We start from the raw sequence: 12692 nt of genomic DNA, 5'->3' as shown, positions 1-12692 counted from the left end.
GCGGTTGTTGGGGAAGATTCCGGACCTGGACTTGCATAGGTTGATCATTGGGGGGTGGGGGTTTAATACGATCATTGACCCAAGGTTAGTTCAGTCGAGTTCAAAGACAGGGTGGGTGACAGCTACAGCAAAGGAGCTAAAAGGATTTATGGAGCACATGGGAGGGGTAGATCCGTGGAGGTTCGGATACCCAAGAGCGAAGTTTTCTTTTTCCCCCCTTGTTCAGTGTGCTCCCGGATTGCTTTTTTCGTTTTGAACAGGACGTTGTTGCGGGAGTGATGGATTTAGAGTATTCAGCTATTGTTGTATCGGACCATGTCCCACACTGGGTGGATCTATGGGTGAGCAAGGAGGGGGGTCAGCGCCCGCAATGGAGATTGGATGTAGGACTGTTAGCGGATGAGAGGGTGTGCGGGCGGGTGAGGAAGGCTTTTCAGAATTATTTGGAAATAAATGACACGGAGGAAGGTTCGGCAGCAATAGTGTGGGAGGCGCTGAAGGCAGTGGTTAGGGGGGAATTAATTTCGTTACAGGCTCATAAGGAGAAGGTGGAGCAGGCAAAGATGGATAGGCTGGTTCGAGAGATACTCCAGGTGGAAACAAGGTATTCTGAAGCCCCAGATCCAGGGTTGTTGAAGGAGCGGCAGAAGATGCATATGGAGTTTGGTCTGATATCCACAGAGACAGTGGTGGGGCAGTTGAGGAAGGTGAGAGGGGCGATATACGAGTATGGTGAGAAGGCCAGTAGGATGCTAGCACATTAGCTCAGGAAAAAGGAGGTGGCCAGGGAGATAGGAAGAGTGAAGGATAGAGGGGGGAATGCAGTCTTGGACCCAGCAGGGGTGAACTGGGTGTTCAATGAGTTTTACAGTCGGCTGTATGAGTTGGAGCCCGAGCTCACCGGTGTACCAGGCACCAGTGGCAAGTGTGCAATGAACCAGGTGTGTTTGGACTACTTTAGATTGCACCGGGGGCTCTCTCCCCACGGTTGTTTGCTTTGGCTATAGATCCATTGGCGATTGCGCTGAGTGAGTCAAAAGACTGGAAGGGGCTCGTACGGGGGGGGGGGGGGGGGGGGGGTGTACACTCAGAGGGTCTCGTTATATGCAGACGACATACTCCTATATATTTCTGACGCGTCGGGGGGGGGATGGGGGAGATTTTGTGGATCTTAGGGGAATTTCTCAGAGTACAAATTGAATATGGGTAAGAGCGAGCTTTTTGTGATCAGGGCGAGGGAGCAGGAGAGAAGACTGGGGGAGTTGCCGTGTTGGGGAGTTTCGCTACTTGGGTAATCAGGTGGCACGGGGATGGGAGCAGTTACACAAGTTAAATTTGGCCCGGTTAGTTGAACAAATGAAGGAGGACTTTTGGAGGTGGGACAAGCTCCCGTTGTCACTGGCAGCACTGGCAGGAAGGGTACAGACTGCAAAAGTGACAGCTCTTCTGAGATTTTTTGTTTGTTTTCCAGTTCCTCCCTATTTTTATAGCAAATGCCTTTTTTTAAGCAGGTAAACACGGTGATCTCTGGGTATGTGTGGGTGGCTAAAACACCGTGAGTATAGATAGTGATGTTGGAGCCGAGCAGGGGGGGCTGCCGAACTTTAGGAACTACTACTGGGTGGCAAATATAGCCGCGATCAGGAAGTAGGTAGTGGGGAAGGGTCGATGTGGGAGGGGGCTGGCACTGCCGAACTTTAGGAACTACTACTGGGCGGCAAATATAGCCATGATTAGAATGTGGGTAGTGGGGGAGGGTCGGTGTGGGAGCGAGTGGAGGCAGCCTCATGTAAGGGCACAAGTTGGAGGCATTGATAACAGCTCCTCTGCATTTCTCGCTAGCCCGGTACTCCACAAGCCCACTGTAGTGGCGTCCCTGAGAGTTTGGGGGCTGTGGCAGAAGCTTATGGGAGTGGAGGGAGCATCAGTGTGGGCTCTAATTTGTGGTAATCACTGGTTTGTACTGGGGAGGACGGATGGGGGGGTTTCAGAGGTGGCGGAAAGCAGGGATTGAGTGGCTGGAGACCTGTTTATTGATGGGGAATTTCCCTGTTTGGAGGATCTGGAAGTGGAGTTTGAATTGTCGGGAGGGAACGAGTTTCGTTATCTGCAGGTTAGGGATTTTGTGCGGAGGCAGGTTTCCGCTTCTACTGTAGCAGGGGATACAAGACAAGGTAGTTTCTGGAGCGGATGTGGAGGAGGGGAAGGTATTGGACATCTAAAAATAACTTACGGAGTGGGAGGAAACCCAGATAGGTGAGCTAAAGCGAAAATGGGAAGTTGAGCTGGGAAAGGAGTTTGTGGGAGGATGCCCTGAGCAGAGTCAATGCGACCTCATCATTTGCCAGGCACAGCCTGATACAATTATGACAGTGGCCCGGATGAGCAGGTTTTTTGGGGTGGAGGACAGGTGTGTGAGGTGTGCAGGAGGGACCGCAAATCATGTTTTGGGCATGTCCGAAGCTCAGGGGATTCTGGCAGGGATTTGCGGTTGCCATTTCCACGGTACTAAAAACGAGGGTGGCGACGAATCTAGGGGTGACAATTTTTGAATGTTGGAAGACCGGGGAGTCCAGGGGGCGAAAGAGGCTGACGTTTTGGCCTTTGCCCCCTTGGTAGCCCAAAGACAGATCTTACTAGCATGGAAGGACTCAAAGCCCCCAAAATCAGGGGAATGGACTAGCGACATGGCTGGGTTTCTCAAGCTTGAGAAGATTAAGTTTGCCCTGAGAGGATCAATATTAGGATTTGTTCGGAGGTGGCAGTCGTTTATCAACTTCTTCGGGGAAAACTATACTGTTAGCAGATTCAATAAAGGGGGCGGGGGGTGAGCAGAGTTTGGATATTTTTGTCTACCTTAGGTGAGAACAGTGGGAGATAATAGGGGTGTGTTACACACTGAATTATGTTCACATTTGTATTTGTATTTTTTTATTGGTATAAAACCATAAAGGCCTTCATAAAATGTTTGTTAAAAAAATAGAGATGAATATTGCAAGTGCAATTTAGCAATCGTGAGGGAATTTAAACTTCACATAAACTGAGCAAACCAATGTCCATCCATAATGGTGTGAACAGTGGGTTCATGGAAATGCACATAAGAAAGTTATAGTTACTAGAACAGAAAATCGAAGAACCAACATTTTATTTTGGATCTGACATTGTGCAATGAGAATAGGGTTAATTATTAAATGTGAAGAAAAGGAAACAGGGACCATAATTAAATATACTCTGGCTTTGAAAGCAGGCCAGCAGCATGGTTCGATTCCCGTACCAGCCTCCCCGAACAGGCGCCGGAATGTGGCGACTAGGGGCTTTTCACAGTAACTTCATTTGAAGCCTACTCGTGACAATAAGCAATTTTCATTTCATATAATATTATATTGAGTTTGAAAGTGATATAGTTAACTAAAACTGGGTCTTTAAAACAAAAAGAAAACTACATAGATACCAGGGTCAAGATGGCAAAGACAGATTGGAAAGTTACATTAAATGAAATGACCATGAACAAACAATGGCTAGCAATTAAAGAATACATCATTTGAAAAATACATCTTGACCCTAATATCTATGTAGTTTTCTTTGTTTGTTTTAAAGGCACAGAAAAAATACTGAAAACTTGGTTCAACCACAGCCAACAAATTAGATCAAAGGAAGAGGTTTATAATGCTGCCAAAAAAAAAGTACAGGTTGAGTATCCTTTATCCAAAGCTCTTGGGGCTGATGGCATTTCAGATTATTTCAGTTTTTGGATACCACACACAGGTTAGCTAGCTTTAGTCTAAAATAAATGAAATGGCTAGAAAAGTAAGATGTACCACTGAATAATAACAGTCGGGTGAGGTCAGAAAGGCTTGTGTCGGCTCAGGTCATGTTGGCTCAGGTCAGACTCCCCGCCCAAAAAAAGTGCAGCTTTTGGATGTATTCGGTTTTTGAATTAACAGATAAAGTATATTCGGTTTGTAGCAAGCCTGTGGGTTGGGACAAGCTTAGAATTGAGATAAGGAGGACCAAGAAATTGAAAAGAGAAAATGAGGAGACTAGCAAGAGATATAGAAACAGATTATCTGTTTGACAGTTACTATGCAGGTACTATTTCTACAGGTTCGTATATCAGAAAGATTAGTGAATGTAAAAGTGGGCCAATTTAGGAGGCAGGACAGGTAAAATTGTACCAGGAAAAAAGGAAATTGCAACGGTGTTAATGAAATACTTTACATCTGTCTTCACAGTTGAAGATACTAAACAAAACTCCAGAGAGAATGGAAAACTGAGGGTCTCGCAATGAATAACGTAAAACAAAGTATTGTCGTTCCGGAGAAATTAATGGGACTAAGGGAAGCAAAACCCTGCAATCAGACAACCTCCATCCTAGTGTTTTAAGAGGTAGGTTCAAAAAGAATGGATGCATCGGTTCTCCAGAATTCCTTTGATTCTAGAACTGAGCCTAAGAGTTGGAAGGTAGCCCCATTATTTAAGAAAGGGAGCTGAGAAAAACTGGGAGTTGTGGGCCAGTTAGCCCAGTAGTGTGTAAAATACTAGAATCTATAATTAAAGTTTAATAACAGGTCACTTAGAAAATCTTAATATGATTAAGGAGAATTACTTCGCATTTAAGAAAGGGAAATCCTGTTTGACAAACCTGATAAGAGTATTTTGATGATTTAACTAGGAAGGATAGATAAGGGGGAAACCAGTGAATCTAGTTTGTGTTCGGATTTTCAAATCGAAGAATAAGGTATCACACAAGATGTTATTACACATTGGGACTCATGGATTACGACACTATATTAGCCTGGACAGAATATTGGATAATGGAATGATAGACAATAGGAATAAACCAGACTTTTTCAGATTCACAGAATACAACTAATGCTGCACTGCAATAATCGGTACTTCAGCCTCAGCTATTTACAATCTATGTTGACCAAGGGACAAATGTAATGTTCCAAGTTTGTTGACAATATAAATTTAGAGGGGAAAAGCAGGAGACCAGAATGCAAAATAAACTACAGAGGGACATAAATAGGTTGAGTGAGCGGTGAGAACATAGCAGGTGGAAATCAACGTGGTGAAGTTATCCACTTTGGTTGGAAAAATAAAGCCAAATACATTTTGACCGGAGAAAGGATGGGAAATGCTTGCATCCAAGAAGTGCCTGGATGCCCTAGTAGTTAAATCCAAGACAGTTCCATGCAGATACCACAAACAATTAAGATGTTAGGTTCTGTTACAAAGTGCTTGGAGTAGAAGAGTAAAGAAGTTTCATTACACTTACACAGGGAATTGGTGAGCCACAATGAAATGTGACTTTGTTCTCCATATCTAAAGACAGAAATGCTTGCCCTATAGTGAGGTACACGGAACTGGTTCTTGAAATGAGGAGATTGTCCTGAAGAGCGATCAAGTAGACCAGGCCTGCATCCTCAGGATTTTAAGAGAATGAGAGGCGATCTCATCAAAATCAAACAAAATTCTTCAGGGGCTTGACAGATTAACAACGATGAGAACAATTTTCCCGACATGGGAATCTCGAAAATAAAGGTCACACCTCTGAATAAGGGGTCCATCATTTAGATGAAAAATAATTTCTTCAAAGGATTGTGAAACTTAGGCATTTTCTACCATAGAGTGTGAATGTTCAGTCATTCAAAGTATACAAAATAGAGGTAATAGAATTTTGTGTATTAAGGGATATCAGGATAGTGTGGCAAGGTGGAATCGAGGAACAAGGTCAGACATTATCTTGTTGAATGGTAGAGCAGGTTCAATGGACCAAATCCCCTGCCTAATCCAGCTCCTATTTCTTATGTTCACTGCTGACCACAAAATCTAGGTATAAGTAAAAGTTTATTTCAACAGAATGTAACCAATGGCTAGGACAGCACATCAGCAGGATAGCAGATGTAAAAACAAAATGTTTGGATGCTAAGCGAGAAGGGATGTCTAATTCTATAATGATGAGTTTTGTTGGGCTAAGTGCCTCTCAAAGCTCAGGTCCACCATGGATACACATTTGCATTCACTAGTTAGCTGCTCCCTCCAAATATGTTGCTTTTATGGGAGTTGACTCAAATTTCCTTGCATCTACTTGTACGATATCATAGCCCAGGAGTTACAAAAGCATGATCTTGTAATTTGGGTCAAGTACATGCGCCTTTTGTATTTATACCTAATTTCTTCAAAGTAGACTGAGCAAACATATGGCAAAATGAAACTAGGTACATTAAAAAAAACACAACCTTATTTCTATCAGGTGAACTTAGCTATGATTGGATGCTTTTTATATATTTGTTCACAGGATGCGAGCATCACTGGCAAGGCCAGCATTTATTTACAATTCCTAATTTCCCTTGAAAGGTGGCACTGAGGTGCTTTCATGAATCCCAGAAGTCCATGTGGTGTAGGTACACCTGATAGGAAGGGAGTTCCAAGATTTAAACCCAGCAACAGTGAAGGAACAGCAACATAGTTCCAAAGTTAGAATGCTGTGTGGCTCAATGGGGAACTTGTAGTTGGTGCTCCCATGCGTCTGCTGCCCTTATCCTTCGAGGTGGTAGACGTATAGGTTTAGAAGCTATTGCCAAAGGAGCCTTGGTGAATTGTTGCATTGCATTTCATAGATGGTACACCCTTCTGCGTCAGTGGTGGAGAGTGCAAATGTTTAAGGTGCCTATCAAGTGAGTCGCTTGGCCCTGAATGGTGGCGAGATTCTTGAGTATTGTTAGAGTTGCACTATCGAGGCAAGTGGAGAGTATTCCATCAGAGCCCTGGTTTGTGCTTTGTAAATGGCTAATAGACTATGGGGAGTCAGGTAGTGAGTTACTCTCAGAGGGGAAAGCGCCGATGGTCCTCCGAGACCGGTGGTATTTACATATATTTGTATTTTTAAATAATTAGAAATATGGTATGGATTCAAGTAGGTTCAATTTAAGTATTTTTATGTAGGAGAGGGTACACTCTAATTAGATTCATGTTAAACAAAGGTGTTTGCATGTACGGAGTTTCTTGCTTTCAGTTCAAACGGTGTTTCTATTGTGCTGAGAGAGAGTTTACGACGTGAGAAGTAAAAAAGAGATACAGCAAAGCAACCTGGGGTACCTTTAGGGGAAATACATTTTTTCTAAATAAATTGAACACCAATTCTTTTTATTCCCCCAATTAAGGGGTAATTTGTGTGGCCAATCCACCTACCCTGCACATCTTTGGGTTGTGGGGGTGAGACCATGCAGATACTGGGAGAATGTGCAAACTCCACAAGGACAGTGATCTGTTGCCGGAATCGAACCCGGGTCCTCAGCGTGTGAGGCAGCAATGCAGAAAAATACTTTTTGAGTGTGTTTAAAACTGAACCTATAAGCAGTTGTAGCTTAGCAGGGAGAGAGATGGTCACTCTCACAGTCCTACTAGAAGCAGTAAAGTCATACCATGAGGTAATGGAATAAGCAAGTCCAGAAGCTAAAGGACAATTAGTTCTGGAAACTAGAGAATGAAGAGAGGTTTCCTGGAAGTCTGAAGTTAAAGGAACCAAGGGGAACTGGAATTGCAACAGGGTACTGTTCACTCAAGTTAAAGGCAGACCTGGAAAAGGCAGATGGGTGAAACTGGCTAAAGAAAAGTCAGAGATTAGAAGCAATCATAAGGTTTGGTGTCCTTACTTCCATTAAGGAAGTAATAGTATTCTGCTGGGGATTGAGTACCGGAGTTTTGATGTAGAAGTTTTGATGCATGTGGTTAGTCAAGACAAACGAATACTGAAAGGAAAGTTGGAAAAACTGGAGGTGGGTCCCTGTTAAAACAACTGTGGGAAAGCATAGTGTAAAAGATGATTTTAAAGCGTGATTTTGTTTGGAATCACTTGTGTGGCAATCATTTGGGGAGGAATTTAAGGAAAACACCATGGAGGATCAATTGAGTGCACCTGCCACTGGTTTCAGAGTTAGGTGTTATCTGACCACAGTTAGTCTGTTGGGTTACAGGAACTGTGTGTTTTTTGAGAATATTATAGGGCAAGATATATTGTGTAACTTGTATTATCCTAGAAATCTGCATACATTTGTGAAAATAGGTGGGAATGAAAAAGTATTGCATTATACTCAAACCCTTCATGTTTAAGAATTTTTTTTGTTGATCCTGGTGGGGAAGAGGGTGGCGTTTTAGGCATCTGAGGTGGTGGCTGATAGTGGCGGCAGATATGTGATGGTGAGCAGTAAGCTGCAGGGGAAGAGGGTGGTGTTGGTAAATGTGTATGCCCCAAATTGGGATGATGCTGGTTTCATGAGGCATATGTTGGGCCGCATTCCTGACCTGGAGGCGGGGGGCCTGATCATTGGGGGGGGGGGGGGACTTCAATACGGTGCTGGATCCCCTACTGGATCGTTCTAGTTCTAGGACAGGCAGGAGGCCGGCGGCGGCCAAGGTGTTGACGGGGTTTATGGACCAGATGGGAGAGGTGGATCCCTGGAGGTTTGGGAGTCCGAGGGCTCGGGAGTACTCTTTTTTTTCCCCACGTGCACAGGGTTTATTCCCGTATTGATTTTTTTGTCCTGAGTGGGGGGCTGGTCCCGAGGGTGGAGGATGCCGAATATTCGACTAACGCGATTTCTGACCATGCTCCTCATTGGGTGGATCTGGAGATGGGGGAGGTGCGGGACCAGCGCCCGCTTTGGCGTCTGGACGTGGGGTTGTTGGCTGATGAGGACGTGTGCAGGAGGGTCCGGGGATGTATTGAGAGGTACCTCGAGGCCAATGATACTGGGGAGGTCCAGGTGGGGATGGTGTGGGAGGCTCTGAAGGCAGTGATTAGGGGGGAGCTGATTTCCATCCGAGCCCATAGGGAGAGGGGGGAGAGGGAGAGACTGGTGGGGGAGCTGCTGAGTGTAGATAGGAGGTATGCGGAGGCCCCGGAGGAGGGATTGCTGGGGAAGCGGCGTAGCCTGCAGGCCAAGTTTGATTTATTGACCACCAGAAAGGTGGAGACACAGCGGAGGGAGGCGCAGGGAGCGGTCTACGAATATGGAGAGAAGGCGAGCAGGTTGCTGGCGCATCAGCTTCGCAAGCGGGACGCGGCTAAGGAGATTGGTGGAGTGAAGGATAGGGGTGGGAATGTGGTGCGGCAGGGGGCAGAGGTCAATGGGATCTTTAGGGACTTCTACAGGGAACTGTACCGGTCGGAGCCGCCGGTGGTGGGGGAGGGAAATGGATAGCTTTTTGAACAGGCTGCGATTTCCAAGGGTGCAGGAGGAGCAGGTGGAGGGACTGGGGGCCTCCACCTCCGATCGGGTTGGAGGAGTTGGTTAGAGGGATTTCCCACATGCAGTCGGGGAAGGCGCCGGGACCGGATGGGTTCCCGGTTGAATTTTATAAAAAATACACGGACCTATTGGGCCCCCTGTTGGTTCGGACCTTTAACGAGGCATGGGAGGGGGGAGTTTTGCCCCCGACGATGTCACGGGTGCTGGTTTCCCTGATCCTGAAGCGAGATAAGGACCCCTTGCCGTGTAGATCATATAGGCCAATTTCACTGCTGAATGTGGACCCCAAGTTGCTGGCGAAGATCATGGCCACTAGAATAGAGGACTGTGTGCCGGGGGTGATACATGAAGATCAGACGGGTTTTGTGAAGGGGAGGCAGCTGAACACAAACGTGCGAAGGCTGCTAAATGTGATAATTATGCCGGCGGCAGAAGGAGAGGCATTGGATGCGGAGAAGGCCTTTGATAGGGTTGAGTGGGGGTACTTGTGGGAGGCGTTAGAGGGGTTCTGGTTTGGGGAGGGGTTTATTAAATGGGTGAGGTTGCTGTACGAGGCCCCAATTGAGAGTGTAGCGACAAATGGGAGGAGGTCCGAGTACTTCAGGCTCTACCGTGGGACGAGGCAGGGGTGCCCCCCCCTTTGCTTTTTGCGTTGGTAATTGAGCCTCTGGCCATGGTGCTCAGGGAGTCGGGGAGGTGGAGGGGTCTGGTGCGGGGTGGGGAGGAGCACCTAGTGTCGCTTTATGCAGATGACTAGCTGCTGTATGTAGCAGACCCGGTGGGGGAAATGCCGGAGGTGATGGAGATTCTTGCTGAGTTTGGGAGTTTCTCGGGCTACAAGTTGAACCTGGGCAAGAGCGAGCTGTTTGTTGTACACCCGGGAGATCAGGAGGAGGGGATTGGTAGGCTCCCGCCAAAAAAGATAAGTGAGGAGTTTTAGGTACCTGGGGGTTCAGGTGGGTAGGAGTTGGGGGACTTTGCATAAGCTTAATTTTACTAGGTTGGTGGAGCAGGAGTTTAAAAGATGGGACATGCTGCCGCTGTCGTTGGCGGGTAGAGTACTGTCCGTTAAAATGACGGTGCTCCCGAGGTTTTTGTTTTTGTTTCAGTGCCTCCCCATTTTCATTCCGAGGGCCTTTTTTAGGAGGGTGAACAGCAGCATCACGGGATTTGTTTGGGCGCACGGGACTCCGAGGGTGAGGAGGGTCTTTTTGGAGCGGGGCAGGGATAGAGGGGGGCTGGCGCTGCCCAACCTCTCTGGGTACTATTGGGCGGCTAATGTCTCGATGGTACGTAAGTGGGTAATGGATGGGGGGGGCAGCATGGAAACGGATGGAGATGGCGTCCTGTGGAGGCACGAGCCCGAAGGCACTGGTAACGGCGCCGTTGCCGCTCCCTCCAACGAGGTACACAACGAGCCCGGTGATGGCGGCTACCCTCAAGATTTGGGGGCAGTGGAGGCAACACAGGGGGTAAGTGGGGGGCTCGGTGGAGGCCCCGCTGCGGGGGAACCACCGGTTTGTCCCAGGGAACATTGATGGCGGATTCCTGGGGTGGCACAGGGCGGGCATAAGGAAGTTGGGAGACCTGTTCATTGACGGGAGGTTTGTGATCCTGGGTGAACTGGAGGAGACGTTTGAGCTCCCCCCGGGGAATATGTTCAGGTACCTTCAGGTCAAGGCATTTGCTAGGCGGCAGGTGGAGGGGTTCCCTTTGCTGCCCCCGTGGGGGGTATGGGATAGGGTGCTTTCGGGGGTGTGGGTCGGGGATGGGAAGGTGTCTGACATCTACCAGGTTATGCAGGAGGTGGAGGAGGCGTCGGTAGAGGAGCTGAAGGCTAAGTGGGAAGTGGAGCTGGGGGAGCAGATTGAGGAGGGGACATGGGCGAACGCCCTGGAGAGGGTGAACTCCTCCTCTTCATGTGCGAGGCTTAGCCTCATCCAGTTCAAGATACTGCACAGGGCTCATATGTCCGGGACGAGGATGAGCAGGTTTTTTGGGGGTGAGGACAGATGCATTAGGTGTTCGGGGAGCCCAGCGAACCATGCCCATATGTTTTGGGCATGCCCGGCACTGGGGGAATTCTGGAAGGGGGTGGCGAGGACGGTGTCGAAGGTGGTAGGATCCAGGGTCAAACCAGGCTGGGGACTCGCGATATTTGGGGTTGGGGTGGAGCCGGGAGTGCAGGAGGCGAAAGAGGCCGGTGTTTTGGCCTTTGCGTCCCTAGTAGCCCAGCGGAGGATCTTGTTGCAATGGAAAGATGCAAGACCCCCAAGCGTGGAGACCTGGATCAATGACATGGCGGGATTCATTAAGCTGGAGACGGTCAAATTCGCCCTGAGGGGGTCGGTACAAGGGTTCTTTAGGCGGTGGCAGCCTTTCCTCGACTTTCTGGCTCAACGATAGGGAACTAGTTCAGCAGCAGCAGCAACCCGGGGGGGGGGGGGGGGGGGGGGGTTCGTTATATGCATTGTTACGGGTGCCGGGGGGTGTTTATTGTTATTATTGTTCTGTTGTTATACATTTTTCAAAAATTTCAATAAAACATTTTTTTTTTGTTGTTAAAGGCCAACTGGCAGTCTCGTGACTGTGATCTTTCATGTTTTCTGGAAAAAAAAGTAAATATTATGGTCTTCTGAGCCAGGGTTCCATTTTGGGACCTTCCCGTCCAGCAGTAGCACCAACTGGCATCATAGCACAATTTTTATTTTCCAATTAAAGGGTAATTTAGTGTGGCCAATCCACCTACCCTGCATATCTTTGGGTTTTGGTGGTGAGACCCACGCAGACACAAGGAGAATGTGCAAACTCCACACACAGTGACCCGGGGTCGGGATCAAATCAGTAACACAAATATCTGACAGATCTTTTCTAAATGGCGTTAGAATGCGTACTTAATAAAGTTGAACGTAAAATAACATGTGCAGACCCAAAACAAATCCACTGAAAAGCATGTATATCAAAAGAAAAATCTAACACTGATTACAATAAATGCCCGAGCATTATCCAGAAACAAGTTGCTCACCTGTCCAGTAATATTTGGATTTGCACCTTTCTCAAGAAGTAATCGTGAAATTTCCGTATGACCTTTGTATGCTGCCCACATCAGGGCAGTCCAGCCACCCTGCATTAGGCAAAATAAAGATTTAGCTGCTTTTAAAAAGTCATGAAGTCTTTTCTACCCCACTCCCTCATATAAAAATGGTAACAGAAGCAGGTTCCAGGATCAAATAATTCTAACCAATATGCGCAAAAATTAAGAAAAATACCCATTTTATTACAAAAGAATGAATCAATACCAAACTTTTCTTGCATCTATTAACTCACCTGCAGACTAACCCCAAATCCTGTAACACTAAACAAAAGCATTTGTTCAATTCAACTTTTAATCTACATGGACCTCATTGAAAAAGGCTGCATCATTCTCCTTAAAAAGAA

At 46.9% G+C, this 12692-nt stretch overlaps 1 protein-coding gene across 1 annotated transcript in view; it reads right to left on the bottom strand.

Moving 5' to 3' along the window:
* kidins220b (kinase D-interacting substrate 220b) overlaps positions 1-12692 on the bottom strand; it is a 241804-nt gene that overhangs the window by 159306 nt on the left and 69806 nt on the right. The window contains 1 exon segment of the mRNA XM_038800309.1: positions 12280-12378. Coding sequence (XP_038656237.1) covers positions 12280-12378 — 99 coding nt within the window.

This window comes from Scyliorhinus canicula, chromosome 6 (assembly GCF_902713615.1).
Source record: "Scyliorhinus canicula chromosome 6, sScyCan1.1, whole genome shotgun sequence".
In the NCBI taxonomy this organism is placed as follows: Eukaryota; Metazoa; Chordata; class Chondrichthyes; order Carcharhiniformes; family Scyliorhinidae; genus Scyliorhinus; species Scyliorhinus canicula.
This window is presented reverse-complemented; position numbering and strand designations above follow the sequence as displayed.